Here is a 27526-nt window from a genome sequence, read left to right as displayed (position 1 = left end):
ACAGCGATGTAACTGTAAAAGTAAGCACATGTGACATAATGTGTATTTTTTAAATATAATTTGTCATTCAGTAACACGTTCACCAACTTAGTATATAATAAATACGATTATGTTTTATGTAATGAGATGTTTACAGTTATTATATTACCTGAAACTATCATGTTTGATACAGATATGATCAATTGCTTGGTTTTTGAAAACAAGAGGGCCCTTTGGCCATTACTCAAATAAAAATAAATAAAACATTAAAAAGCTATGGAAGCCCATGTCCTCCACTGTGATTAAAAATAAAATAAAGATCGTGTGAGTTATTTCAATCAGAAACTTTCTCAAAATAATGACTTAGTATCTCATAACTATTACGTCATTAAGTTATAAGATAGTAACTCATAATTATACCATGCTTAGTCATAATTATGAGATTCTAAGTCAAAATTATTAGATAGTATGTAATTATTTTGAGAAATTCCTCATTATAATACAGGATATCTCTTTTTTCCATCACAGTAGTGGAAATCAGCTTCTATAGAAAGCTTTAATTGGTTATTGATCACTGTGCCATTAATGTGGGTGGTATTAGTATACAGTACCAGCCAAAAGTGTGGACACACCTTCTCATTCAACTACTTTGAAGAATCTAAAATATAAAACATATTCTGGTTTGTTGAGCATTTGTTTGTTTACCACATAATTCCATATGTGTTCCTTCATAGTTTGGATGTCTTCAATATTAATCTACAATGTAGAAAAAAAATGAATGAGAAAGTGTGTCCAAACTTTTGACTGGTACTGTATATTTTCAATAAACTGTTATGATAGTCATAACAATACCCTTATTAAAAAAAACATACATAAGTGTTTGTTTGGCCAATTGAATGACATTATTATGTGATAAATATGTGACATAATGCATATGCCAGCCTATCTGCTGGCTAAATTACTGAAATCTCACCTCTTCAAGAAGTACTACCGTGGGCCTTCCGCTTAGCACTTATTGTATCCGTATTAGTTTGTTGCACTTATTTTATTCGTATTAGTTTGTTGCACTTATTGCATTCGTATTAGTTTGTTGCACTTATTATATTTGTATTAGTTTGTTGCACTTATTGTATTCGTATTAGTTTGTTGCACTTATTTTATTCGTATTAGTTTGTTTCTGTACTTTTGCTCTGGTTTATGCTTTAAGATGCTTGTTTAAGAAAGGAGATGCACTTATGACTTCTGGTGACTAGTAGTTCTCTTGAATACCTATGTTGAATACACTTCCTGTAAGTCGCTTTGGATAAAAGCGTCTGCTAAATGACTGTAATGTAATGTAATGTAATGTAATGACATGTGAGTGTTAGGTAACCTCATTAAAACTATCGACCAGATTACATTACATTACATTACATTACAGTCATTTAGCAGACGCTTTTATCCAAAGCGACTTACAATAAGTGTATTCAACATAGGTGTTCAAGAGAACTACTAGTCACCAGAAGTCATAACCAGTGCATCTCTCCTTTCTTAAACAAGCATCTTAAAGCATAAACCAGAGCAAAAGTATAGTGCAGAGGCAAATTACTACGAAAACAATAATTGCAACAGACTAATACGAATACAATAAGTGCTACAAACTACTACGAATAGGATAAGTGCAGTAAACGAATATGAATTCAATAAGTGCAGCGAACTGATACGAATACAGTGAGTGCAACAACTAATACGAATACAATAAGTGCTAAGATACTGGTTCATTTCCAGATACTGAATGTTTTGCACAAGTATGGGAATGCATCTGTCCAAATTCTGCACCAGAGCACAGCATGTTTATTTTGAAATGCGCAGCCGGAAGTCGCCTGACTCTGGCCACCTCTGCGCTGCACGCACTGCTCAGCAGCTGCACGCTCTCTCACGTCGTGCAGCGTTTTGACTGAAACAGAGAGAACAGCCTCCCTGGTTCGACTGCGCGAGGGAGCAGAACGCGTGCGGGCTGTAATGGCTGCCAGGGGAGAGTGAGGAGGAAGACCACAAATGAGGAAGAAAGAGGAGGAAGAAAGAGAAAAAAAAAGAAGGTGAGCATGAAAAGATGACAACTGCAGCTTCCTCCCCGTCGTCTCCTCTGCTGTGGCTTCCTTCTCTGCACGGATCGCAGGTGTGTTGTTTTGTGAGGAAATCTGCTTGAATTCTTAATGACACACACATATACACACACACACACACACACGCACGCGCATGCACTGGACAATAAGCTGCACGGTGGTGATCGTGCACGCGCCTAACCTTCCTGCAGGACCAGGCTTGCAGGAGGGTTAGGATGCATGGTGGTGGTTGCATGCTGGAGGGAGCAGGACTCTTTGTTAGCTGTTAGCTCGTCGGCTGCATCGGCCTGCACACATAAGCTGGTAGTTAGCCTGGTAGCCAATTAGCCAAGTGGAGGTCTAATTAGACACACACACACACACACACACACACACACACACACACACACACACACACACACACACACACACACACACACACACATCAAAGCTCTGGCTCTGCAGCTCTGATCTGAGAGAACAGCATTTTTTTTTTTTTTTTTTTTTGCAGGTTTCTGACTGTGTCAAGTATATTTGCATTAAAAATGGAATGATAAATAAAGTTTTTGATGTGTATTCACTGACTAGACATGTACATTGGCACTTTTTTTGCTTATGCATGTGGTTTCTTATTTAAAAAAACCCCCCACTACTTTAATAGTTTTATTGAGGTTACCTAACAGCAGATAGGCTGGCATATGCATTATGTCACATATTTATCACATACTAATGTCATTCAATTGGCCAAACAAACACTTATGTATGTTTTTTTTTTTTTTTATAAGGGTATTGTTATGACTATCATAACAGTTTATTACATTACATTACATTACATTACAGTCATTTAGCAGACGCTTTTATCCAAAGCGACTTACAGGAAGTGTATTCAACATAGGTATTATTGAAAACATACAGTACCAGTCAAAAGTTTGGACACACCTTCTCATTCAATGGTTTTTCTTTATTTTTTTATTTTTTTCTACATTGTAGATTAATATTGAAGACATCCAAACTATGAAGGAACACATATGGAATTATGTGGTAAACAAACAAATGCTCAACAAACCAGAATATGTTTTTATATTTTAGATTCTTCAAAGTAGTTGAATGAGAAGGTGTGTCCAAACTTTTGCCTGGTACTGTATATGTAAATGAATAATAATAGTTACTATCAATACTATGTTGGTGTAGATGAAAACAAGTCATTTCATTAAAGGTAATGCTGAATCTGTAAAATTAGTCCATTAATTAGTTAATAAACCTGCATGAAATATATTGACAGCATTTAAATCATTTATAAAACATAACATTTCCCTGTGTCCTGCTTGTCAAATGGGAAATGTGCTGCTGTTCTCTGGATTGTATCATTGTAACTTAAATGTCTTTGGGCTTTGTACTTGTCACCTTGCACAAAATGATTAATTTATTAATTATTCAAATAATTTAGAAATAATAGCCCTAATGTAAAGATGCCTGGCCTTTAATTTCTCTCACATCTACTCTTTAAGAAGTACTTAAGTATCCTTATCTAGTCTTATAGGCTGAATTTATGATGTGGAATGATGAGTCAATGTGTGTTGGCACGCGGTGGCTGCACTGCACCGCTTTTTTTTTCTTCATAGAGGCAATAAATGACGAATTCAGTGCATCAGGATTATGATTGAGACTTATGGCATGGTTGATCATTTTCCACACATCCCATTTCGAATGTAAACTTCTTTGCAGCGCGTGACTTCCTTTCATAGCAATGTCTTGGGGAGGCATCACATGTTGGCGTGACATGCGCATATACACAGGGACATGCGGTCATAAACACTTCTACAAGGTAACATAATAACCCTGTAACCAGTTTATGAAACTGGGTTTCACTTAAACACAGTGGTGAATTGTGTGGCTCTTAAAACGAGGTGTGGTTGGACAAGCTGTTCTGTAAATGTGCTGATAGTGTTTGTTTGCAGGAGTAGTTTGTACGTTCCATTTTTTTTTTAGTTTTTTAGTGGTTGAGCAATCCCTTTAGCTGCTGTTGTTACATGATGTGCTCTGTTGTCATATTGGATAAGAATGAGAGACATAAGAAGGGATTCTGTTGTGTTCATTTGGTATTTAAAAAAAAAAAAAAGAATGTTTATGCTTCAGGGAGCAAGAACATTTCTCAATTATCTATCAGAATACCACCCGCTTTGTTGCCCCAACATGCCAATCAGTTGGGGCGTTGTTGGCAGCTTGCTCTATTTGGTCCAGTAACACCCATATGAGCATTTAGATGCACCGAGTAGTTTGATAACAAGTCCAGGGAAGATCGAAAGATTTTAAGAGAAATTCAGTAAAAAGAAAGGGAATTTATTTTGCGGTTGGGGAAAGATGAAGATGTGAGGTTTACTGGTCCACGAGAGGCAGTAAAAATAAATAATGTTGGCTTTCAAGGGTGTTTTGGGGGAGTCTAGACCCCGGGGGGAAATGCCAAATATACTTTTTTCCTAGGAAAGATATGAGGCTGCTTGCTATAAAGTGATGCCCAAATGACAAACATATGACTCCTGTACTTAACTATATCACAGACTGAGACTGATGTTAGCAACAGTCAGAGCAACAACATGAGGCTTTGCCAGCCTGAGATACTTTTACTTTTCTTGTTTATTGCCCTTAGTTTTGTTTAGGCATCAAACCGTGAAGCTAAAAGTATGCATCCATCGACGTGTCATCATAAATACTTTTGTTGCATGAAATATGTTGTGATTATTCTATGCCAATCATTATATAATAGCTTTATAATTAAAGTACGCCCTTTCAGACAGCAAGGAACCTTTAATTCCTGTAATTTGAATGTGAAAAAAAATATTAAAATATTATGTAAATAACTTTACTATGTAAATAAAGCATAAATAAAATAAAAGCACACAACCAAAACAATAAATTGGATGCTGGCGTGGCGGTTAACTTAATATGTTGCAAGTCTTGTAAAATCAACTAGTTATTGCCCACAGTGTGAGATTAGTCAACAGTAAACCAACCATGTGTGTTCTGTCCCCAGCGAGGACTAGGATGGTAAGCAGCCAGCCGAAGTACGAGCTGATCCAGGAGGTGGGGCGTGGCAGTTACGGCGTGGTCTATGAGGCGGTGGTGAAGCGCACGGGGGCCCGGGTGGCGGTGAAGAAGATCCGCTGCCACTCGCCGGAGAATGTGGAGCTGGCTCTGCGCGAGTTCTGGGCCCTCAGCAGCATCCAGAGCCAGCACCCGAACGTCATCCACCTGGAGGAGTGCATCCTGCAGCGGGACCAGCTGGCCCAGAGGATGAACCACGGATCCAGCTCCCCGCTCTACCTGGAGGTGAGGGGGACAGAGTTCAGTGGATCGGGGGTTATTGTTAACGCCACCCAGCATTTAGGCTGCGAGTGGATATTGATTACTTCATTCATGTGGCCAGACAAGTACTGAATGCTTGATGTGTTCAGTTCACTTTGAATGGTACATTCAACATTTAGCAAAGTTACTGTAATGATGAAGTGCATACTCGACACTTCCTGCAGCTGCTTCAGAGTAAAAGCCTTCCAGGGAAGACATCGGATTAAGACTTTTACTTTGAATTGGTAAGTGCAAGAAATGTCAGTGAGGGAATCTTAGCCTAGGTTAGACTTTTTATTGTTGGCAGAATTGGTAGATAAGTGTTACACAAGTTATATAAACGGTGGGTCGCAGCCTAATAAAACAACATGGCTGCCACAGGTGCAAACTTCCCCACTGCGGGACTAATAAAGGATTATCTTATCTTATCTTACAACCCTACCCCTCCATTGCATGTGATGATGGGGAGCAGGGATGCTGTTTTTGTTGGGGTTTTTTTGTGTAGGATTGGTAAATGGTCACCCTTATCTAAAAAAGCTAATTGGATTAGATTACCTTTTTAAATGGGCGCTATTTAGAAATCAAGTATATTTATTTTTCCTTCAGAGTTCAACAAGGCCAAAACTTGATTGATTAACGCAAAAAATTTAAATACATACTTTTCATATCAGGCAAGTTTCCAAGCTGGCTGTCAGATTTCTTTTTTTTTTTTTGCTGTGTGTCCTGTGGCTTTTCCTTACTTTTTGACAAAGAAACATTTGTGTAGATGCAGAGCAGTTGCTGTTCTGTAATAAGGAAGGAATAACCAGACTGTCAAGTACTGGATAATTACTGCGAGGAGAATTGCCAGGTTTGGATGCCAGATAAGTGAATCAGACAAAACAGCTGTCCATGTTGCCAACATATGCTTTCGGGAAAATACTGAATAGCGTCTGACCATAACCACATGACAGTAACTGTGGCTCTGCGAGATCAATCAGACTTGACAGCATAAAGAATAGTTTTTTGTATCCAATGTACATTATTAACAAATTCTATCACAATTAGTGAAAATAAATCTCAATCTTTAGCCTCCAAACATAACCAAAAACCTTGATTTTTTTTTTTTTTTTAAAGTGCCTGTAACAGTAAATCTGCTTCATCAGATTAGTTAATGTTATCTCATTCTCTGCTGAACACAGTCGCCGCTTACCTAAGACTGTTGTTTGACAAAAGCAGATCTTGTTAATATCTGTATGCTGAATCTTTGTTGGCAACACATAGGGCCAAACTTTCCTGTACACAAGTCACAGAGATGATCGCAGTTTTCATCCAGGAGAAGAATCACTGTAATGTTTGGAAGACACTTGTTGGTTGGCCACATGTTGCTGTGTCTTAAAATAGACTTAATGCTTTTTGTAATGAATTGGAAGCCTGTTTTGATATACAAAGTGTATCCAGATATCCGATTAGAGATGTTAAGCCTATTTTTTTTTTCATCCACTACCCACCACCGTTGACATATATCGCTGTTGGAAAAAGAGGACGACAAATTTCTCCGTGACAATGCAGTCCAAATAGGTTCAACGTAATTGTCAGTGATCAACCCAGTAACTCAAAGTGAGTCGTCATCAAGCAAGCTAGCTGTTCGTTGTGTAATCTCCTATTATAGTTATTAGTGTGTTGGAGATTACGTTTCTATAGACAGAAAATATCAGCAGCACAAATATTGGCACTTGGAATAATAATAACAATAATAATAATAATAATAATAAACAGCTGAATAGTTGAACCGTGGTTAATGCTCCTCTCTGTGTGTGATTCTGATGAGCATTAGCAGAAGAACTGGATGTTTCCAGTCGGATCCGTGTTGTCTCTGGCCTCCACAGTCACATGAACGTGTTATCAGGTTGGGGTGGGGGTGGGGGGGTGGTTGTCCCCTCCCCTCCACAGTCAACCTGTCTGCAGCCTGTCATGTCGCAGTGCCTCCCTGCTGTCTGACGGCGGGCTCACATGCACTCTGCCGGTGCCTGATTATAGTCTCTCAGCGGCACGCGGGGCCCCATTGTCAGACCGCTCACTCTGTTTTTGTTTTTTTCTGCAGTGCTAGCATTGGACACTTTCCCAGAATCCCTTTTTATTCCAGCTCTTTCTCTCTCTCTCTCTCTCTCTCTTTATTATTGCTCTGTAATGTTCCAGTTCGTGCTTACAGAACAATAAATGATAATGGGGGACGGAATTATCTGACCGCACCAACTGTGGGATAATTTACATCATCTTTTTTGGGGGTAGTGGATTCTTTGGCTCGTGGCATGTCAAACAATTTGCAGCCATTTGTTTTTACAGCAGGGTCTCCGCTGGGAAATTGTCTATTACACACATTCGGAGCATTTGTGTTGCTTGTAAAAGCAGTTGGCATCAGAACCCTCAATGTGTTGATTAACCAGCCTCAACTGACATATTTTTTACTCTTCAACTAACAGTTCATCTACTCAAACAGCTTATTTACAGCGCAAACACTTCTTTCTCTGGCACTTCGCCTTCAACTCGCATTTCAACTGCATTCATATCTGACTCTAAAACGGATTACACGTCACACATAAACTCCTGGTAATTGCCTTCTTCTCTTGCTCTTTAATTGATAATTCAACTACATTTATACCTGAATGCCTTTACACAACAGGAGTGTGACATATGAACCAAATTGCATAACGTTCAAGATCTCTGTGAAAGTATTTATGACATCAACAACAATATATTGCCGTGCGAAAAAACCACAAAAAGTGCCTTTCAGATATCTGTCACCGCCGCTTCCTTTGTGATCAATGTAAACATGGAGGGATAGAGGTTGGTGACTGCGGAAAGGCGCCTTATCTCATTCCATCGTAACATTTAATCACCTTAATTATTCATTTTTAGATTTCAGTGACTTTCAGAGCTTCCGTTTTTTTAAATGCCATGTCGACTTCTAGCATTATTTCGACTTGTTCAAACTTTCCAAGAACCAACATTTCCCCTACAAATGTAGCCGTTTATAGACTACATTGTTCTGTTACTAACCTGCCGCTCTGCAGTGTCTTAATACAAAACACCATCTATCAACTTCCGGAAACACATCCAATTGAATCTTAATTTCATGTGAGATGGATGAAACCTCACAGCTTTGTGGTCCGCTGTCAAAAAAGGGAGATTAAATGAACTCACTTCCTGCAGGAGGTATAAATGATGAGAGGCCTCTCACGCTGCTTTGGTTTAAAAAATAGGCCATAAAGGAAGGTGAGGAAACGACGTGTGATGAATACAAAAGCCAGAGCAACCTTGCTTGTGAAGTTATGAGTGACATTTTGTCCTCCTCAAAATGTTGTAGCTCCTGCAGAGCTGTTTCACACTGCATCAATAATCATGTAAACTAGACCAACACGAAGAGATAAAATCAATTTGGTTCTGCCTGTTGCAGATTTGTTGGTTAGGGTTTGAGCTCATGCTTAGCTTTGTTTTTATTTCCAGTGAACACAGATGTCACACAGCTTGTGTAATAGCTTGCTTTTTTTTTTTTCTCTTAAACTCTTACCACCTTCTTTTAAGAGTATTTCATGTCAATTATTTTGCAGCGTTCAAACAAAGTTGCAGAGGTTATTAAATTTGATGAATTCTAAGTCAAGCATGGTGTGAAGTAACTTTCCTATTGGGGATGTAGACAATTATTTGTTAATCCGTTAACCAGAGACAATATTTTAGACCGGCTACTCGTATATATAGTCCAATTGGTTGGCCAAAAAGAAGCTTATATATTTTTATATATATATATATATATATATATATATATTATATATATATATATATATATATATATATATATATATATATATATATATATATATATATTATATATATATATATATATATATATATATATATATATATATATTCATTTAACTTGGGTGCCAAAGCTTCTTTTTGGCCAACCAATTGGACTGTTCAGACAAAGACCACCGATCATAACAATGACCTGATCAAATTGCGGCAATAAACTTCAGCTAAGTAAAAGGCGAGACATGCAACACAAAACAGAAATAATTCAGCCCCTGTCAATGTACAGGGCTTTTTAAAATTTGTGTCAGACATTGCAGAAAAGTGAATATCAGGTTTGTGTAAAACCTGGAGGCAGCGTTAATAATCTGCTCCTCATGCTCTTAAAACAAAACGCACATCTAACTTCGTGAGCGTTAACAGGGAGCTGTGGATACACCTTTTTATTCTGACTTTATTTGGTCTCTTTAATTTCATGTAAATTTGTGTTTTATTTTTTTTCAAAATGAATTTATGTCAAATTGGCAATGAACCAAAACTGACATCACTATTTCCTGAAGGCTCCACAGCCCAGTGGTTTTTCAGCAAAGCTTGACAATGATGATACTGTTTACCATAATATTTTTTGCCACAATAATTAAAGCAAGAAATTCTGATGCCAGCATACCAACACGTGCAGCACGTAGAGGCTGACCGTCCAATCCCCAGAGGTCTCGTGGTGACTAAAGTTTTTCTTCTTCTACTGCAGCTGGTGGAGACGTCTCTGAAGGGCGAGATCACCTTCGACCCCTGCTGTGCCTACTACTTGTGGTTCGTCATGGACTTCTGTGACGGGGGCGACATGAATGCCTACCTGCTGTCCCGCAAGCCCAGCCGCAAGACCAACACCAGCTTCATGCTGCAGCTGGGCAGCGCCCTGGCCTTCCTGCACCGCAACCAGATCATACACCGCGACCTCAAACCAGACAACATCCTCATCTCCCAGGCCTGCACGCCGGCCGGTTCCACCGAGCCCACCCTCAAAGTGGCCGACTTCGGCCTGAGCAAGGTGTGCTCCACCTCCGGGCTCAACCCGGAGGAGCCGGCCAGCGTCAACAAGTGCTTCCTGTCCACGGCGTGCGGGACGGACTTCTACATGGCCCCGGAGGTCTGGGAGGGCCACTACACGGCCAAAGCGGACATCTTCGCCCTGGGCGTGATCATCTGGGCCATGGTGGAGCGCATCACCTTCGTGGACGTGGAGACCCAGAAGGAGCTGCTGGGGAGCTACGTGCAGCAGGGCTCCGAGATCGTACCTTTAGGGGAGGCCCTGCTAGAGAACCCAAAGATGGAGCTGCTGATCCCCGCCAGGAAGAAGAGCATGAACAGCCACATGAAGCAGCTGATCAGGGAGATGCTGTCGGCCAACCCTCAGGAGCGGCCCGACGCCTTTGAACTGGAGCTCAGGCTGGTCCGCATCGCCTGCAGAGAGCTGGACTGGGACACGTGATGGACGAGCAAACGGCACCAGAGAACTCCGCCGATCAAGCACGTGTACACATCTCATTAGCTACTAGATCACATAACAGGGGATGGTTGTTTTCTTTTTCTTTTTTTTTTAAACTCGGGAACAATAATTAAAATAGTCATTGTTTGTGTCCTGGCTTAACTTCATTCACTGTCCGAGCACATGCAGTCCTCTACTGGCTGTGTCTTTTATACTGGAGGGGGAGAGGTGCGACACCCGCCGCTGCTCCAAATTGCAGCTTAGTCTCAGGCTAATCACATCACAGCTTCCTCTTCCTCCTTGCAGAATCACTCGAGCGTTGCTGAACGAGCAAAATGACCCCAAAAAGTTCTGGATTCAAAGAGAAGAGAAAGTCAAAGTTAAAAACTGAGACAGTCTGTCTACAAATACCATCCTGGACTCGGTGCTAATTGTTACTAAATGCAATATGAGACATTATCCTGTGATCATTACAGCGTACATTTATCCAAAGGGCCGGCATTAAAACACGATCACGTCGATGTGTTGGATGTTGGGAGGCTTTGACGGAACCTGACAAACTTTAAAACTGATTTCAGCCTGGTACACGACCACCAGCATTCATATTAACATCAAGATTCAATTCTGTTCTTGGCATTAAATGCAGTTATGCCCTGAACGCTCAGGTAAATAAAACATACAGCATGGTGGTATTTGTAGACACATGTCTACTGTCAAGGTCAGTTTTGCTCAGACGTCTGAGAGGGGGGGAAAAAAACAAAACAAATCTTCGGTGCTTGAAGATAACCTTTTTTTTTTTTTTTTTCTTCCTGTAGGCTGCTTTGTTGGTTTTTATGAGCGGGGAACATTTTTATCAGTTAGCAACCAGCCAGCAGGTGTTGGATTTCCCCTCTTTCTGCCCTTTACAGTTCTCGAGATAAGCCGACTGGTCCCAGACACGCCCCTAACCAGTGTACCAGAATGTAGAACGATGGAGACACGTCACCTTTATTTGTAAAGAGCCTTAAACACAAAACGCTTCATTTGAATTACAAATCGCTTCACAAAGTTAATGAGGAAGACCGCTTAAATGATAATACTGGTTTATTACAACTTGGTTCTTATTTTCATAGTTCCAGCCATAGTAATAACCATAAATGTTTGTAATATGTGAAAACATTCTCGCTCTACACGTTGTTTTTCACCGCTGTCTCTCTCTCATTCTTCAGATACAGACCATTACATTCTAAGAATAAAATGACAAAAATCTCAAAAAAACAGTCCACTCAGCCAATCACCGATATATTTGTCAAATCGCCAAACAGCGTTAATTGTCCCCTCTCTAAGCCCCGCCCCTTATAACCACTGTTGCTAGGCCTGTTAAACTCACTATATTATAGTATGGCATGAAATGTTTATTACCAAAATATCCTGGGGAATTTACTTTCACTTTCTGCTCTAAATAAACCGGTTTAGGTCATCTGATGGCTCGTTAACAACCGGTCTGATCGGCCGTGTCTTGCCCCATTGTTAACATAACCGATAGAAAATAATGTCCCAAACTGTGACAACAAAACCAAAGTTGTAATAAACCAGATTTATCCTTTTTTTTTAATCAAGAAAACCCGAACAACCGAGCACACTACAACAAAGCGAACAGGTTGGCATAAGTTCAAAAGACTTTGTGGAGATACTCTCCCACACGTCACAAACAAATCCCTATGTTGCTTAAATGTAGATTTAATTATCTGAAGGTTGAGCTGCAGTGACATGAATATTCACATCTGGGTCCATTTAGACCTGAATGAGTGTTAAAAAAAAAGAAAAAAAGATTCAGTGAATGTCACTGAAAGCACTTTTTTATTCTGTTGTTTATATTTATTCCTCATAACTACCTGCTGCATTATGTGGAGGAGCTCTGTGAGGCTGGGTTCAGCGTGATAACTGCATCGGCATTTGTTTACCGGGCGAAACACAATGTCAGCCAACAGTCTACTTATGCATGCAGTGCCTCTCACCTTCAGGGAAGAAGTGAGAGAAGACACCAGCGCACACAATCCTCCATGAGCCAGAGGATCTCTGCTTTTTTTTTTTTTTTTTTTTGAAACATAATACTGTTGTGTTTAACTTGATCTCCTCTCACTGTGTCACTGCCTCTCGTTTCCTTTGGCTCTGGATCTTACAGTAATCCCTTTCTTCATGCTTCCGACAGGCTAATTCTAAGCCTATTAAGTTGTTGCAGCACTTGGCAGAGGATCACGCTCGCGGACCCCTTTTGCCTCGCAGGTCATACATAATTTGCGAACTTCTACAAATTTAACAGGAACATTGTGAAACCACACAATCCTGGCTTTCTTTGCTCTTAAACTATGGAGGAAAAATTAAATTTTTATCTTTGTTGCCAATATATATCTGCTAGATTGGCCTTCAATTTCCTGTCATGACACGATTGAGATTTGCCTTATTTCTGAAATTCACCTTTTTTCTTTGTGACACTAAAGTGGCCTCATTGATTTTTTTTGCACTCAAACACAGAATTGGCATAAAGTTGTGCTTGAGCCGCGCCACGTTTTCACTGACTCGGCCATGGACACTTTTGGTATGAATTAGCAATATACCACATACGAGTATTAAAACCTGTCTTTACTGCAGGGCGTCGATGCTGCTTTGGACAATGTTGCTTTCCCTCAAGAATGTGGTATTTGTGGGGTGGGGGGGGGGTGTTTCTGTTCACGAGCAGCAAAGTTTGGACCCAAAGTAGGTCACCCATCTCCTCGCAGCTCTAAGCAGAGCAGAGGATGATGGGTAGAGTCATTTCCGGACAGATTTCTCTTCTTCAACCCTTCTAGAAGAGAAAGGGAGAGGGAGGAGGGGGAGAAGATGGTTGGTTTCCTGTGTGAAGTTTGAGACGTTTGCCAAACAAATACTAGGTCTGGGGTATTAAGAGATTTCACCCTTTGATTTGTTGTATTAAAATACCTTTGCACATGTGTAAATACTGTATAGTATCAACGGGGGGGGGAGGGGGGTGAACAATGTTGACGTACATTCGACTGGGTGTGCTCTGTTTTTAAGAGCCTGGCTTGTTTGTAAATTGCTGTGGTGGATTCAATTTTTTTCCTTTCTTCAGCTCTTAATTCAGCTTTTAGTTCAGTTATGGAAAAAGATGTGATATACTCGCAGGTCAATACTGTCGGTGTGCTTGTGATGCCTTTTTAATTTGCCTATTGTTTGTGAATTTGTGTAAAGCAAAGCTGAAATACAAAGTGGGTCAACTCGGAATTGTCTATTCTGCCTGTACCGAGCAATTTTGAATTCTGGGACATGAATAAAACCTCAACACTTAACCAGACCTGATCCAGGACCACCGTTCACTGCACCACCGCACTGCTTTGACATCTGCCTGAACTCGGACATTTCAGCTCAGAAGTAATGCGTAGTATGGATTTATGACAACTGCAGTTTTCTGTTAGTATAAAACGGTAAACTGTTTTGATTATTGTAACCGCACTACATGTTAATGATCAGTATGTTACATACTGAACACAATTATTGGGCAGCATAAAAATGAGAGGCAGCTTACCCTTTTATTCAGTAGTATTGCTGTTACAGTTTCTGGCCACCGGTGGCAGCAATGAGCAAAATGCTGCAGAGCTATACTTGTCAATAAACAAGTAAGAAACCTGCTGCCATTTTTTTTTTTTTAAACTGCAATTGAAGAGCTTTTTCATGGTGTGGAGTTAATCTCATTGTTTCTTTGCACCACTGTAACCTAATTTCCACATCTTGTTGGTTATTATGAAGATTGCTTAACATTCAGTGAGATCAGATTGTCAGCATTCCTCCTGTAATCAATCTTATGAGCCACTCCGCTCCTGAAATATCTTAACTTCCTGGAGATATCCAAGCAGGACTGTCATACCTAATAGGAGTCCTGGATCAGGGCTGCTCACCATACCATAATCTGTGTTAGATGAAGACCAGCTGGAGTCACGCCAGACAATAATTCCAAACACACACAACCATGCAAACAACTTCTTACACTCTTTTGTATGAACAACTTTTTGCTCTTATGTAATTGTAACATATTTTGAAGAGATTAAATGAAGTTTATCAAAAGTGGTGTGAATACCTGTGAGTCACTGTTGAATTGATTCTTTTTTTTTAATAAAATGGATTCAAATAATTGAATTGCTTGAAGAAATGGAGCATGCAAATGGCTTTAAAACTGTCCATTTCCTCCTCGGCTCATTAGCTTCTGGTCCTGCACTGCATCACAGGTAATTGCTGTAATTCAATTCACCTGATGGCCTGATCATTAAAGGAGCTGCTAGCTAAATTAGCCGTATTCTCCCAGCGCTTCCAGCCTGTAGTTTATGTACTGAAGACATTTTGTCATGTGGAACCAAGGTAAGTTCGAAGATGTTAATGTCACCCCAACAAAGAGACTGAACAATCTCTTTTTCTCCTTTTTGTTTGAATATGTTTAACATCTTTTCATTTTACTCAGCTTGCAGTCAGTCCCCTGATGAGACGGCCAGCCAAAAAGCAGTGAAATTAAAGGTGTGTCTGCCTTCTGTTAACAACTGAAACAATATGCATGGAGGATCTGATGATAATGTGACAATGTGGACTGTAATGCCTTCCTTCACCCTGATCTCCTCCACAGAGGAAAGCTCATCAGATTTTGCCCTGCACAGTGTCTCAGCTGCTGTCTGCCGCTCAAACCAGCCATGACACCTTTGCAATCTGTGACCGGGAACTCAACCAGGTATGAGCAGCAATAATCTAAAGAGGATGCACTCCACATGAATGCACGTCACTGTTTAAAAGTCCCCTTTCCCAGCAGCCATTTTGACATTTCATTGAAAGGTTAATGAAACAGGTGTAATTGATGAAATTGGAATGGAACAGGGCCATAATCAATGTAATTGATTACACCTGTGTTTACCCTGCAATGACAGAAATGCTGCTGTGCAAAAAGGCCAGTGATACACAGGGCTGAGGTTTTGACTTCACTTGGACGCGAGTCATGAATCGAGTCAAGACTTGCAAGTTCGAAAGATAATAAGTCACAGCAATGCTTCTGATCATAAACCAAAGTATCTGACGGGTTAAAAGTTGATCTGTTGGTGGAACAAAAGTCAGGTGGATGACTAAAGTCCATAAAATTGTTCCCCAGATGACCTCGAATATCTTCTGCAATTTCATGCCAATCCATCAAAACTGAAAATGCCAACCTCATGGTGGCATTCAACGAAAGGTCAGCAAAGTCATTACAATTTAAATTTAAGGGCCCTTTTAATATCTGCACACTTGTTATTTGAAAGTGTTCAGTGTGTTTTACAAGCTCCTCGTCTCCGTTTTTAAACCAATCTGAGAGCGGACAATCATGTTGCGCAATGAGGAAGGAAATGGGTTTGTCAGTGCACACCAGCAGACATTACACAACTTTACTTTGAAAACAACATGGATAGAATGTCTTAATGTGCTCAGGAAAAAATGAGAATCTGAACATCTATTATTTAATGACAAATTGGTAAATTCCATCTGTGTTGAAATCAAAAGCTTCAGAGCACTACTAAATTGATCTTAAAGTTAATTTGTTTTACAAATGTGATTTCCAAGATCAAGAATGGACTCAAATAATGCCTTGAAACACCAAGTTTAGGACTTGGACATGACTTGGGACATTTGACCTTGACCCAGAGAGTAACTTTTGACTTGAAAAACAATAACCTAGTCCCACCTCTGGTATTTGGTTCTTGTGTGACTCTATTTAAGTCCGTAGAGGATGTGAAAATGTCCAGATAATTAAAAGTATTGATATGGGGGAAACAAAAAAAACAAACATGATATTGCAACGCTCCACTATGAACACATCACAATGAATGTTTAAAAAAACTTCAAAGACCCTCAAAAATTAAGATTTGGGAAAAATTTGAAATGTTAAATCATGTACTAACCATGCTTTCTTGGGTGTTATTCAAAACCTCTTTGAAAAAAAACTGCATTCTTTACCTGCAGGAAATCAAAGAATATCTGAAATTGCCAAATTTGGAGTTTGGTCTGAGGATTACTGCTTGTGCTGAGTCTTATTTGCTTGTGCTTCCTCTCTCTCCAGGTGTCCGTAGTGGGCATCATCAGAGGCTGGGTTCCCTTTGTGACGAACATCCAGTTCTCCGTGGATGACATGACTGGCCCACCTCTCAACGTGAAGCACTGGGTAAACACAGAGGCCAGCAGCATCAACGGGATCGGTTCAGAACTACATCTAGAAAACAATAATACGCTTCAAACTCTGTTTCTCACAGGACAGCACTCTGATGTCCACTTCTCCTGGAACATATATGAAGGTTACTGGAACTCTACGCAGCTCTAATGTAAGTAATGCAAACGCAATTTTTTTTTTTAGCGATGATGGACTTTAAAATGATGTGAGGATTGATTTTGGGACAATATCTGTGATGTATTCCTTTTTTTTTTATGTTGCGTCAGGATCAAAGGTCAATGCTGGCAATAAATATCCGATGTGTCAAGGACCTGAATGAGATCACATCCCACATGTTGGAGGTGGTGCATGCCCATATGCGGCTTTTTCGAAAGGTACACAAGTTTGTGGAAGCTTTTGACCAGGAACAGCAATTCTAATTTTATAAATCTTTTGTTTGACCTTTTTATATACCACAAAGGGTTTTGACTCCAAACTTATTTATTAGGCAGAATCAGTCTGTGAGATAAATAAATTCAACGCTGAGACCCAGATTTTACATTTTAGTGTTCTTCTTACTTTTAGTTAAAAAGTTGGTACAGGTATTGTGTTAATGGCCTCAACTGGCCTGATTTTAGTTTCTATCCTCTCAACACTTGTAAAACTGCAAAAACACCTATTTAGGATTTATCTCTGTTGTTATTCAGAAATTCGATGTGAATATGAATACCACTGCTGCCTCGCTGCATAGTGATGACGAACATCATAAAGACGTCTTACCAGATGGTTTGTCCACCCTCCAGGGTCGGGTAAGTGGGTTTAAAGGGTCAGTTCACCACGATATATATGTTGTTAAATGCAACTCCTCATTTCCTCAAATTTGTACAATGGAGACTAAAGCCCTCTGAGGCAAATTTGTCATTTGTGATTCTGGGCTATACAAAATAAATTGAATTGAATTGAATTAAGAGTGCAAAGTTAGCAACGGTGACATTTATGGAAAATATGCCAAATTGAAATAAACCCAAATGTTTATGGTGCTGTAACAAGATATTTAAGAAGTTGATGTTTAACTGATATAAAACGTTAAAATTAATATTTTTAGTTTTTTTGTTTTTTATAACATCAAAATATGTCATAAAATGAAATATATCTTGTTAATTTGTTGTTGGTGTCTTGTTTTGACAAGATCTTTTTCATTTTGTAACAAGAAGGTGAGCAATATTTTTTTCCGTAATGGTGGCAGCATTGAATTACAGCAGCTTATTACTGCCTCCATGACAAAGATCTTCTTATAGTGAGGTGAATGGATTTTCATTTTGGTGAGTTTACTGGAAATTATTATGTTGCATTTGATCTAGCATTATTTACAAATTGCTGCAATACTACAAATAACTACAAAGTACTTTTCTTTAAAAATTGCATTTGGAAGACTCTGCTGTAGTGTCTTTCCAGGAACTGTCCTCACCGTGAACAGTTTTCACTACTAGTCAATGATGAAGACGGTACACAGTGAGGTTGTCCTGAGTAACCATGACCTTGTCTCTGCAAAGTCCCATTGCTGTTGATGAGAAATGAAACCTGTCATGCATAAAGTGAAATGAGATAATTTCTTGATTCCCTTTACAAGGTGTTGACTGTACTCAGGAGGTTCTCTTACTGCCACACTGGCATCAGCTTCCATGATCTGCAGAAACAGCTGGACTACCTCAGTGTGAGAGACATCAGGTACATCTGGACCTCATATCTCTTGTACTGGATGAACATGTAGCTTTTGGATGTGGGTGCTATAGAGGCATATTCAGCACATGATGGGTGATGTTCAAACAAGGAGGGGGCATGAAATGCTTAAATCTGCAACCTGTCTCTCTCTTTTCTGTACAGAACTTCCTTGACCTCTCTGATAAATAACGGGCATGTCTTCTGTACCATCGATGAGCATCATTTCAAGTCGACAGAATAATGGCGGTCTACCTGGAGGCCTGTGAAACATCAATGATCTCACAGTCCTGGATTAAAGCCGTAACCCACATTTTTATGGTGACAAAATCATTATTTTGGTTAATTTTTGTTAGTTATGGCGTAGTGTAGCAGATAGTATTGTCTGTCTTAGTCTAAAGATGCTTAGCTCTGTATATTTACACACTAAGACAGATTTATTAGTGTATCATTTATTGCCTGTATGTAGTGACGTATTGCTCAGGCTTCTTATGTTTGATCATATACTGTATATATATTTAATTTATTTGTGTTCTGAATTTGTGGGTACCCTGCATTTTGATGCTGTATATAAAATAATGAAGGTCAAAATTGGTCTCATGCCCTCTTTATTTAAGACGCTTTCCTTCAAGTACTACAGTCGCCGCATGTCCGTCTCCTTGTAGTCCTCAGTTTCCCAGAATTCAAGGTAGAAAACAAGTGGGCAAAGTTGGCAACAAAGCCAACAACAACAACAACAACACGCTGTACTTTATTTACTTTACAAGTGACTCCCAACCAAATACAAAGTGTTTTTGTGGACTGTTTAGCTACTCAATTATGTCAATATGAAGTTTGAATTCTATCATTTGCATAAGTCACATATTCAATGCTGCGCTTCAACACAGTAACACCAACATGACACGTATGGTGAGTCCAGTGTGATGTTCTCACATAGTTTCAATTCAGCTGCTGCTTTGTTAATGGAATAATTTTACAACAGAAAGGAAACAAGATCCTATAAAGAAACTATTATTAAATACTCTACATAGACTCAATAGTTTTTAAGAGTCTGGAACTCATTTTGTTGATGTAGTTTTCCTTTATAATAGCTCATTTTCTTAATATGTTCTGCTTATGCAACTTTCAGTTTCCCCGAGAGGCCTGGATTGTGAAAACTGTGCTAATAAAGGTCACGAAAATGAGCTGTCAGCAGAATTGGGGACATCAAGTCCTAATAGTTGCCTATTATATCAGTTATGGCAGTCAGGTTTACCACTGTTGAACTTGAAACTTGTAGAGATGATTTATATGAAGCCTTATGTGATTTATGGTGCCTTTAAATGTCTTAGAGGGCATGGCAGAAATGCAAAACCTTCCTTTTTAATGCTCCAAGTGATATGGACACTGCTAATCATTACGTTTCCACGACAGAGAAGTCACAGGCGAAACATGTGATTGACTGATCATTCCGGTTCTGCAGCATCGTAGGCAGTACGGCTGCCAGTAAACCACAGTCTCTGGGCTGCACCCAGTCTCAAAGATTTATGATGAAAGTGAACTCTTAATTAATTTGGATAACAAGTCATGTATTGTATAAATGCCATTTTCTTCATTAATTTTAAATGTGGTAAGCAAAGCTGCTTTATGGTCCACACCAAGCACAAACACGCACAGCTGTGTGGTCACGGGTGTGGCTTGTGTGTGTGTGAACTGTTTTACTGGAGGCAATTATATATTTTTTTATGGAAGTGAAATTGACTATTACATATCATCACAGCAGGGCCTGGCTTCCTGGGCTGAACAGGTCCATCCAGGCTGCCATGATTCTGTAGCTGACACTGACGTCTGACCTCCTCGTGGAGAAAAAAAAAATCAGTTTTCATTTGTTTGCAGATACACTTTATTTTCAAATGCACCAGTACTGGTCTGTATCTCTTTTTTTTTTTTTGATCCACTAGGATTATAAAGACATCAGTTTGCAGTGTTGGTCAAGCTTCTTTGAAAGTGTAGTGAGCTAATCTACCAGTTACTCTGCATTAAATGAAGCTTCACTACACTGAAGACTCCCAAGAGAATGTAGCCGGCTACGCTACATCAATACGGCAAAAGTACTTAACGGTAAAAATGTTTTTTTTAACGTTGTTAAAACTGAAACTAATTTCAAGTCAATGCTATTGTACAGATTTTTTTTTTTTATTCTCTATTTTTTAATTCTTTAAACAACTACTTCTTTCACTTTTTGTGTGTACAGATCAGTGCAACACTACGAGTGTCTTCCAGGGTAAAAACATGTTTTTGATGCGTGGGTTTAAATAAAGAAGCTGTATGTTAAGGGATAAATACAACTTCAATTTGCATTGTTTTGTAATTCAGCTACAAACCAAGCTGTAGCAAAAATTCACATCTTGTCAGAGTGCCGGATGAATTTGTTAATAATTTGTCAATCAATGTGGAAACAAAATAAAAAAAACCAGGGCAGGGGAAGCTTCCTCCAGGACTTCACCTGCGTGTGATGAAAGGAGCTGAGTTCGTGGAGGTGAGCTCAATTAACTCCTGTTCATCTAACACCTAACTGACCTCAGCCGTGAACTGAGCAACCTGACCTCACGGAGGCACGGCGTGTGCTGAGGGCGTTCTAGGGCCAAAGTAAACCATCAGGAGTACCGGTCTAAGATATACTTCATTTACAGTTTTACATGAAATAGAAATTGAATATCAAACATAATAAAGACCTTGAAAAGCAAGCAGTAGAGTGCAGATATACACCAGGTGTGTCTGAAACAAACCCTCAGTCTTGACCAGGTGTATCAGATGCATTTTTCACTCTTTCATTTTAAACTGCATCGGCTTCGTGCAGCTAAACTACAGTTCAGTGCTTCGTGTTGACTGTTTAACGCCTCCTCTGAAGAGAAACTGTCCGTCCTGCAGTGTATTTAGTTCCATTAAGTGTTAGCTGTATTAGCCATGGTAATGTTAGCTCTATTAGCCAAACACACTGCAGGACTCACCGGCTGCTGACAACTAACTAACTCTCCTCATAAGATAAGATAAGATAATCCTTTATTAGTCCCGCAGCGGGGAAATTTGCAGGCTTACAACAGTGTAGAGTAAAGTGCACACAAGAGACATAGTAGAAGAAGACAAGCTAAAAAATGAAATAAAACAAGTATTATAAATAAGCAATAAAAAAAAAAACAGTAGAAAAAACAACAATAACTGAAATATTATATTTACAGACAGAGAAAAAAAACAACTATTTCAACTATTTTTAACTTTTTTAACTATTATTGCACAGTGTAATGCGGATATAAGAAGACTCTTGTCTGAGATGCAAACACACACATTCATAATTCGCTTTCATAGCAACCAAGCTCAAAGAGTTTGACCATAAGGCCATACAGAACAGGTTTTTAAAACTTTTTTATCATTAAAACAGATATATTTCTAGCCACTAGTTCAGGTTGTGGCGTAAATGGCAGAAAAATGTAAGCTTCTCCTAAAATGGAATGTTTACCTTTTTTAAATTCACTTCAATCTAAAAGTTATATGATCAGTCATTTAAAACGGTTAAGATGCGTGACCTGAGATCCATAGTTTGAAATGTAAATTTATGACTTTCTGTTGATGTGTATATCATTTCTCTTGGCACAGAATAAGTGCATTAAAGTCATTTTTGGAGGCTTTTTCACAATCTGTCATGTCCTGCTCTCCTCTGTTTTACCTTTGACACCTTTGTCTCTAGTTTCAGGTAATTAACCTCCTACACATGTGTGTTTCCCCCCTCTGTGATTGTCTGCCCCGCCCTGATTGTTTGCACCTGTCCTTCATTAGTCCTGCTGTCCCCTGTCCCTCGTTATCACCCTCCTTTCATTGTCTATTTAGTCTGTGGACTCACCTTTGTCTTCTCTGTTTCAGTGAGTGGTCAAGCTGTAAACTGTGGGGTTTTCTTTAAGTTTTTTAAATCATTCTTCAGTTTTTTGGACTGTTGTTCCAATCCCTGTTTTCTAGAAATGATTTTTACTTAAAGCTCTCTGTGTTGAATCATACTAATATTGAGTCCTCTTTCTGTTGGTACCGGTATCCCTGATATAATCATGTTGGCATATGTTTTACTGTCATCTCTTCTACTTTTCTCTCCTCGATCTCTCTCTCCATTGTCCAGTCACAAAAAAGACATGAATGAAAACGGTCTTAGGCCCTGGAGTGTCTTTTTCAGCACATGGGGCTTTCCTGGTACGAATACGCCTGAAAACCACACAAGCCCCAGCAGGTTAAGCTCTACCATGTTGTTCAGGGTGTCTACATTCTGAGGGAAAAACCCCAGACCCAAAGCAGCACCGCACCAGGGGAGCTGAAGGCAGGAATGAGGAGCTGAAAGGCCTGCTGGGATTGCCTGAAGAGCCAGATAGACGTCTTTGTTTGCTGCTGTTGGTTCTCAGCAGGGTGTAAAAAAAAAAAAAAAAAAAAAAAAAAGAAGTCTGGATTGAAATAAAAGCTAAAACTCCTGAATGTTGAGCAGCTTCAAACTCTGGATGCATTTGCGAAAAAAAAGAAAAAAAGATTGACAGCTGAAGAGGTATTAATAATTCATAGCTTGTGCTGGTTTCATTTTAGACAGAGGGAGGTAGATTCAGAAAGAAAAAATCAAAGTCCAACAAATAAGAATAAACAGTTTGGTTTTCCAAATCCAAATGTGAATCTAGGCTTTTAGGGTAACCTGAATATTATTTAATGTTTCTCTGGCTCATATATTCCCCAAAAATTGTGTATTAGATGGTCTGACTCTTCTGTACTAATGTGAGTACAGAACCACACCGAGCCAACCTGGACATCCAGAGGAGCTCCTGTGTGTCTGTGCGATGAATATGGGAGTCATCAATCCCGTTACTTTTTAAAAAAAATTTGTGGCATTTCTGGCCACCTGACAAAGTTGAGTCCAATGTTCACATTTAGCTCGTAGAAGTGAGGTCGTTGAGAGCAGACTTTGTGGGCTAAAAGAGGCTAAAAAGAACTGCAGAGTTGTATTATTATTCTCTGTCAGATTATGGGAAACCCACTTTATATTACTCAGGGACATTTATGCAATTGTTTATTATTGCAGCTTTAATATTTACCTTCAACAATACCAAATTCGACCTTTTTTCACATGGCTGATATTAAAGAAAATTGAGAAATTATTGACTTTTATATATGTTTCATGCATTTTGTGGATGCATTGATATTCAGGCCTCTCCTTGAGAGTGCAAACAAAGGAGAAAAAAAAAGCTAAATATGTTTTACAGCTGACATGTGAGGCTTTAGCTGATATCTTACTGGGGTTTGTTATATGAATTTTGTATATGAAGTACATACTGAGCTAGCCACCATAGATCAGCTGTGACTGCATTGAAATGCAACTTTTTGTAGAATAGTCTTAAAAGTTCTCATGTTCCTCCCTGTCTCATATATATTCTTCCCGACCACCTTCTGTATGAATTCTTCTTTGTGTGAATAATATTTGGTCAGCCGCTGATTTACTCATGAAAATAGGAATAAAATGTCACAAGCCGGGAAAAGAGTAGTAGACATACCTGTAATAGACTGCGACAAGGCTACGAACTGTGGGTGAGGATTGACTTCAAAGGAGCTCAATAAAGAAACCCGTATTTGTGACAGTAAAATCAATGTGTCTTTTTTCTCTCCTTTTTTTTCTATTTTTAAACCAGAATGTGGCTTTCTAAGCGAGTGCCATTGTCAGATATTTATGAAACACTTGGAGTGAGAGGGCTTTAATTGATATGACTGTTATTAGAATTCATCTACGCTTGATATTTGTATAATAAACTATAATCCATACCTCTCACTTGGCTGTGTGTGTGAAACGATGTGGAGGAGGATTAGTGGGTCCCTAGAGAAATCTCCCACTGAGCTTACTTCACTTTCATGTATTCACTTTTGTCTGCATGCTGCTAACGGTCCTATCTATGGTAAAAAAAAAAAAGAAAAGAAAAAAGAACCCTTAGGAGTGCTAATTAAGTGATTTTTTTTTGCAAACTGATTTTGATAGCATGTCTCCTGCACATGCTAAATGTGTCATTTTCTCAGCGTGTTGATGAAGATATTCTCTGAAGATTTTGAGCACCTATCTGTTGTCTCTTTTTGAATCCAGTCCTGATTGGTGACAGCTATTGTGTTTGAAAATGGCTCAGCTTGTCTTTTCAAATGCAGTATGTTTCTTTTGCTTTATTTTGCACATTACCGCTGTACTGTGCTCTCTTAACAGCCATTAATAATCGTCCCCGCCACATAATGAAGTGTCTCTGTGCCTGACAATACGTTGCCTGCTGCTAAACAAGACTCAAGACACCCTTCAGCAGAAAAGGCACGCAAGCTTAAAATTATGTTGTTTTTCCACCAGAGGGCAACATGCGTATTGAAATCCACAAACACCCCTTATGTCTCATTCACTGCACTCCTGTAGATGTAAATCACATTACCATCACCAATAATAAGCCATTGACAGTCTCTTATGGTTATAGAAATGCCGTTATTTTAATGGGAAACACTCTTAACAGTCTCGCTTTTCAAATGATTTGTTAGTAGAACGAGAAAATGAGGGAAAATAGAAAACTAAAGCTGCGTTTCACTTCAGATATCCCCATAAGTGATGCAATAAATTGTGCCACATATATTTTCTTTCTCCAGAGGAAGTAGTTATCTGTATTTCGTATGAATTAAATGGATTATAAGCGTGCATTGTGGATAAAGCATACATTACATAGCTTCCACCTTTAGGTGTCTCTCAAGCTCTGTGCAGGCCCTGCTGTCTAGCCAGCACAGATAAATGGCACCTCGTTAATCAAATCTGCATGAGTGCGCTCAGGTTGCCATGGCAATAATTATCAGAGCTGCCTAATTAACTTTCTCAATTGCTTAATGATATACGACCCTCTGAACTCCCTCATTTTTTCTCCTCTAATCCAAGTTGTTGTGTTTTTTTTATTCCTCCATTTTCACTCCCCAGTGTTTGCCCGTGACGGCCAAGATAATAGAAATTATAGAGAAATTAAATTCAGCACCACATCATTTCCTCTCTCTGCCCACCACAGCCTGCACTCGGGCTGAAACTAAAATGAGGAGGAGGAGGAGGAGGAGGGGGGGGGGGTCACACTTCACATGCAGCACAAGCACACGCTACTGAATGCGGACGCATGTAGCCGACGTGTGTCTGGCCTGTACAGTGTGTGACTCGCATACTTTGTCTTTCCGCGGTGACCTCGTGTGACAGCTGACTGAAGGTTGGGAGCAGCGGTCCTGTCGGCCCTGATCAGCCAGGCGAAACTCCTGAGATATGGCGAGACAGGGGGAATGGTACCTGGTGACACCCGCCCTGCCATCCTCTGTCACAGCCGGCCTCCCGCACTGTCTGCTGCCTTTCTTTACGGCCTCCTGTCAACCTGCGGCCCCCTCACTAGCTGCAATCCCCACCAATCCCAAGTTGTTCTAAGAAGTTTAGAAAAGTTCTGCATGAAAAAAAGCTATTGCACCAGCACTGGACACTGTCCAACTGGTGCCTTTTTTGAGGGCTTTTGCAACCTTGCCATGAATAATCAAGAAGAAACAGTAAATTGTGTTGTTTTATTGACCTGAGAATGCTCCAGGTCACGAGTATATTTCTACTAAACCCAGAGACAGAAAAACAAGGCATCAGTTTGCATACCATCATCCAACAAATGTCAGCGTTAGTTTATTTTATCCACCGCCACAATCCTTCCCTAACCTTAATGATTTATTATAAGTTGCCTGAATTGAACCAAACCTTTAAAAGGGTACTTAGAAGTGATTTAGTATTACACTTCCATTAAATTGGACGACTTGAAAGAGACATATTAAAAAAAGATTTGTCCAAATGGAAGCAACGGAGGCAGAGGTATCTTGACTTTCCCTCCCTAGTGTATGCCATTCCCCCAAAATTCTGGGTCCTGTATTTCCCATGATTCAACTTCATGGCATCTCTCATTAGATCGTGTTTCTTTCAAACACCACACCCCAATTGGTAACAAAGCCCAATCCTAATGTCTCCCCTAAAGCCTTAAACCCTGAAACTTCAGGAACTTTTAAATGGTTGAGTGAGAGAGACTGTAAGGCGTTCAAATAGTGTCAATGCGAACGGGACGGCACTTTGCTGCACCATATCACGTTACCATGACAATGTCAGAAAATGTAATTTATATTGTGGGTATTAATTTGATATTCTTTACTCTCTGATTTGAAATTTTCCAGGCTTTTGCCTCACAAGATGAGAGGTAATAGACAAATAATTGAATTACTCGTTTTTGTCAAAAAAGATTAAATATCAAAATGTTATATTTGATGAATAAAGCTGTGTAATAAAGTCTCTGCTTGCATTCCGTTGCTTTCATGTGTTTTTATGTTTCATCTTGAATCCTTAATGTTCAGTGTAAATTTAAATATGCCTGGCTTAAAACCCATGAGCCATCCTCTTTGTTTACCTATTTTCACTAACGTCTCCGGCTTCCACTTGTAACCCCGTGTTTAACATCACATTGCTATGAATTGTGGGTAATACCCTTTGGCAATGTCTGCAGTAAGGCGGACTTAGGGAAATTGTTGATAAATGGCTCAAAAAGTCTGTCACTCAACGATTTGACAGTGGGACATTACATTACATTACAGTCATTTAGCAGACGCTTTTATCCAAAGCGACTTACAATCAGTAGTATATTACATATCATTCACCCATTCACACACTGATGACAGGCTACCATGCAAGGTGCCACCATCAGACTCTAACTAACATTCATTCACATCCAGTCCACACCGATGGGGTTAAGCCGGACACATATGAACCACCGACCCTCTGATTGGAGAACTACCTTGCTCTCCACTACGCCACAGCCGCCGACAGTCGTAAACCCTCATGGACTTTGCAGGAGTGTGGTGATTGGGATTGGA

At 39.5% G+C, this 27526-nt stretch overlaps 3 protein-coding genes across 4 annotated transcripts in view; 2 read left to right on the top strand and 1 right to left on the bottom strand.

The window, feature by feature from the left end:
* rpl15 (ribosomal protein L15) overlaps nt 1-27526 on the bottom strand; it is a 194226-nt gene that overhangs the window by 143938 nt on the left and 22762 nt on the right. The gene's annotated exons all lie outside the window — the stretch shown is intronic.
* Nucleotides 1857-12728, top strand: pdik1l (PDLIM1 interacting kinase 1 like). Of its 2 annotated transcripts, none has more exons than XM_054605744.1 (3): nt 1857-2057; nt 5095-5390; nt 9943-12728. In XM_054605744.1, exons 2-3 carry the CDS (start codon nt 5106-5108, stop codon nt 10681-10683), a joined length of 1026 nt encoding a protein of 341 aa, XP_054461719.1. In that variant the 5' UTR covers nt 1857-2057; nt 5095-5105; the 3' UTR covers nt 10684-12728. The 2 variants fall into 2 exon arrangements, with proteins under 2 accessions (XP_054461719.1, XP_054461718.1); XM_054605743.1 differs by having other exon boundaries at nt 1857-2137.
* On the top strand, nt 13548-19170 carry LOC129097047 (replication protein A 32 kDa subunit-like). The gene is made up of 10 exons (XM_054605745.1): nt 13548-14793; nt 14915-15069; nt 15170-15222; nt 15329-15430; nt 16784-16885; nt 16974-17042; nt 17158-17265; nt 17578-17679; nt 18501-18598; nt 18755-19170. Exons 2-10 carry the CDS (start codon nt 15057-15059, stop codon nt 18831-18833), a joined length of 726 nt encoding a protein of 241 aa, XP_054461720.1. The 5' UTR covers nt 13548-14793; nt 14915-15056; the 3' UTR covers nt 18834-19170.

The sequence above is a fragment of the Anoplopoma fimbria genome, chromosome 10 (assembly GCF_027596085.1).
Source record: "Anoplopoma fimbria isolate UVic2021 breed Golden Eagle Sablefish chromosome 10, Afim_UVic_2022, whole genome shotgun sequence".
In the NCBI taxonomy this organism is placed as follows: Eukaryota; Metazoa; Chordata; class Actinopteri; order Perciformes; family Anoplopomatidae; genus Anoplopoma; species Anoplopoma fimbria.
Note: the sequence above shows the minus strand (reverse complement) of the source record. Positions and strands in the feature narration are given on the sequence as shown.

Bases quoted from the DNA above. Each gene is read 5' to 3' on its own strand.
- pdik1l (XM_054605744.1), top strand. From the start codon at position 5,106: ATGGTAAGCAGCCAGCCGAAGTACGAGCTGATCCAGGAGGTGGGGCGT. The intron at 5,391-9,942 runs GTGAGGGGGACA...CTTCTACTGCAG, and splicing joins GCTCCCCGCTCTACCTGGAG to CTGGTGGAGACGTCTCTGAA.
- LOC129097047 (XM_054605745.1), top strand. The intron at 15,223-15,328 runs GTGTGTCTGCCT...TCTCCTCCACAG, and splicing joins AAAAAGCAGTGAAATTAAAG to AGGAAAGCTCATCAGATTTT. The intron at 18,599-18,754 runs GTACATCTGGAC...TTTTCTGTACAG, and splicing joins CTCAGTGTGAGAGACATCAG to AACTTCCTTGACCTCTCTGA.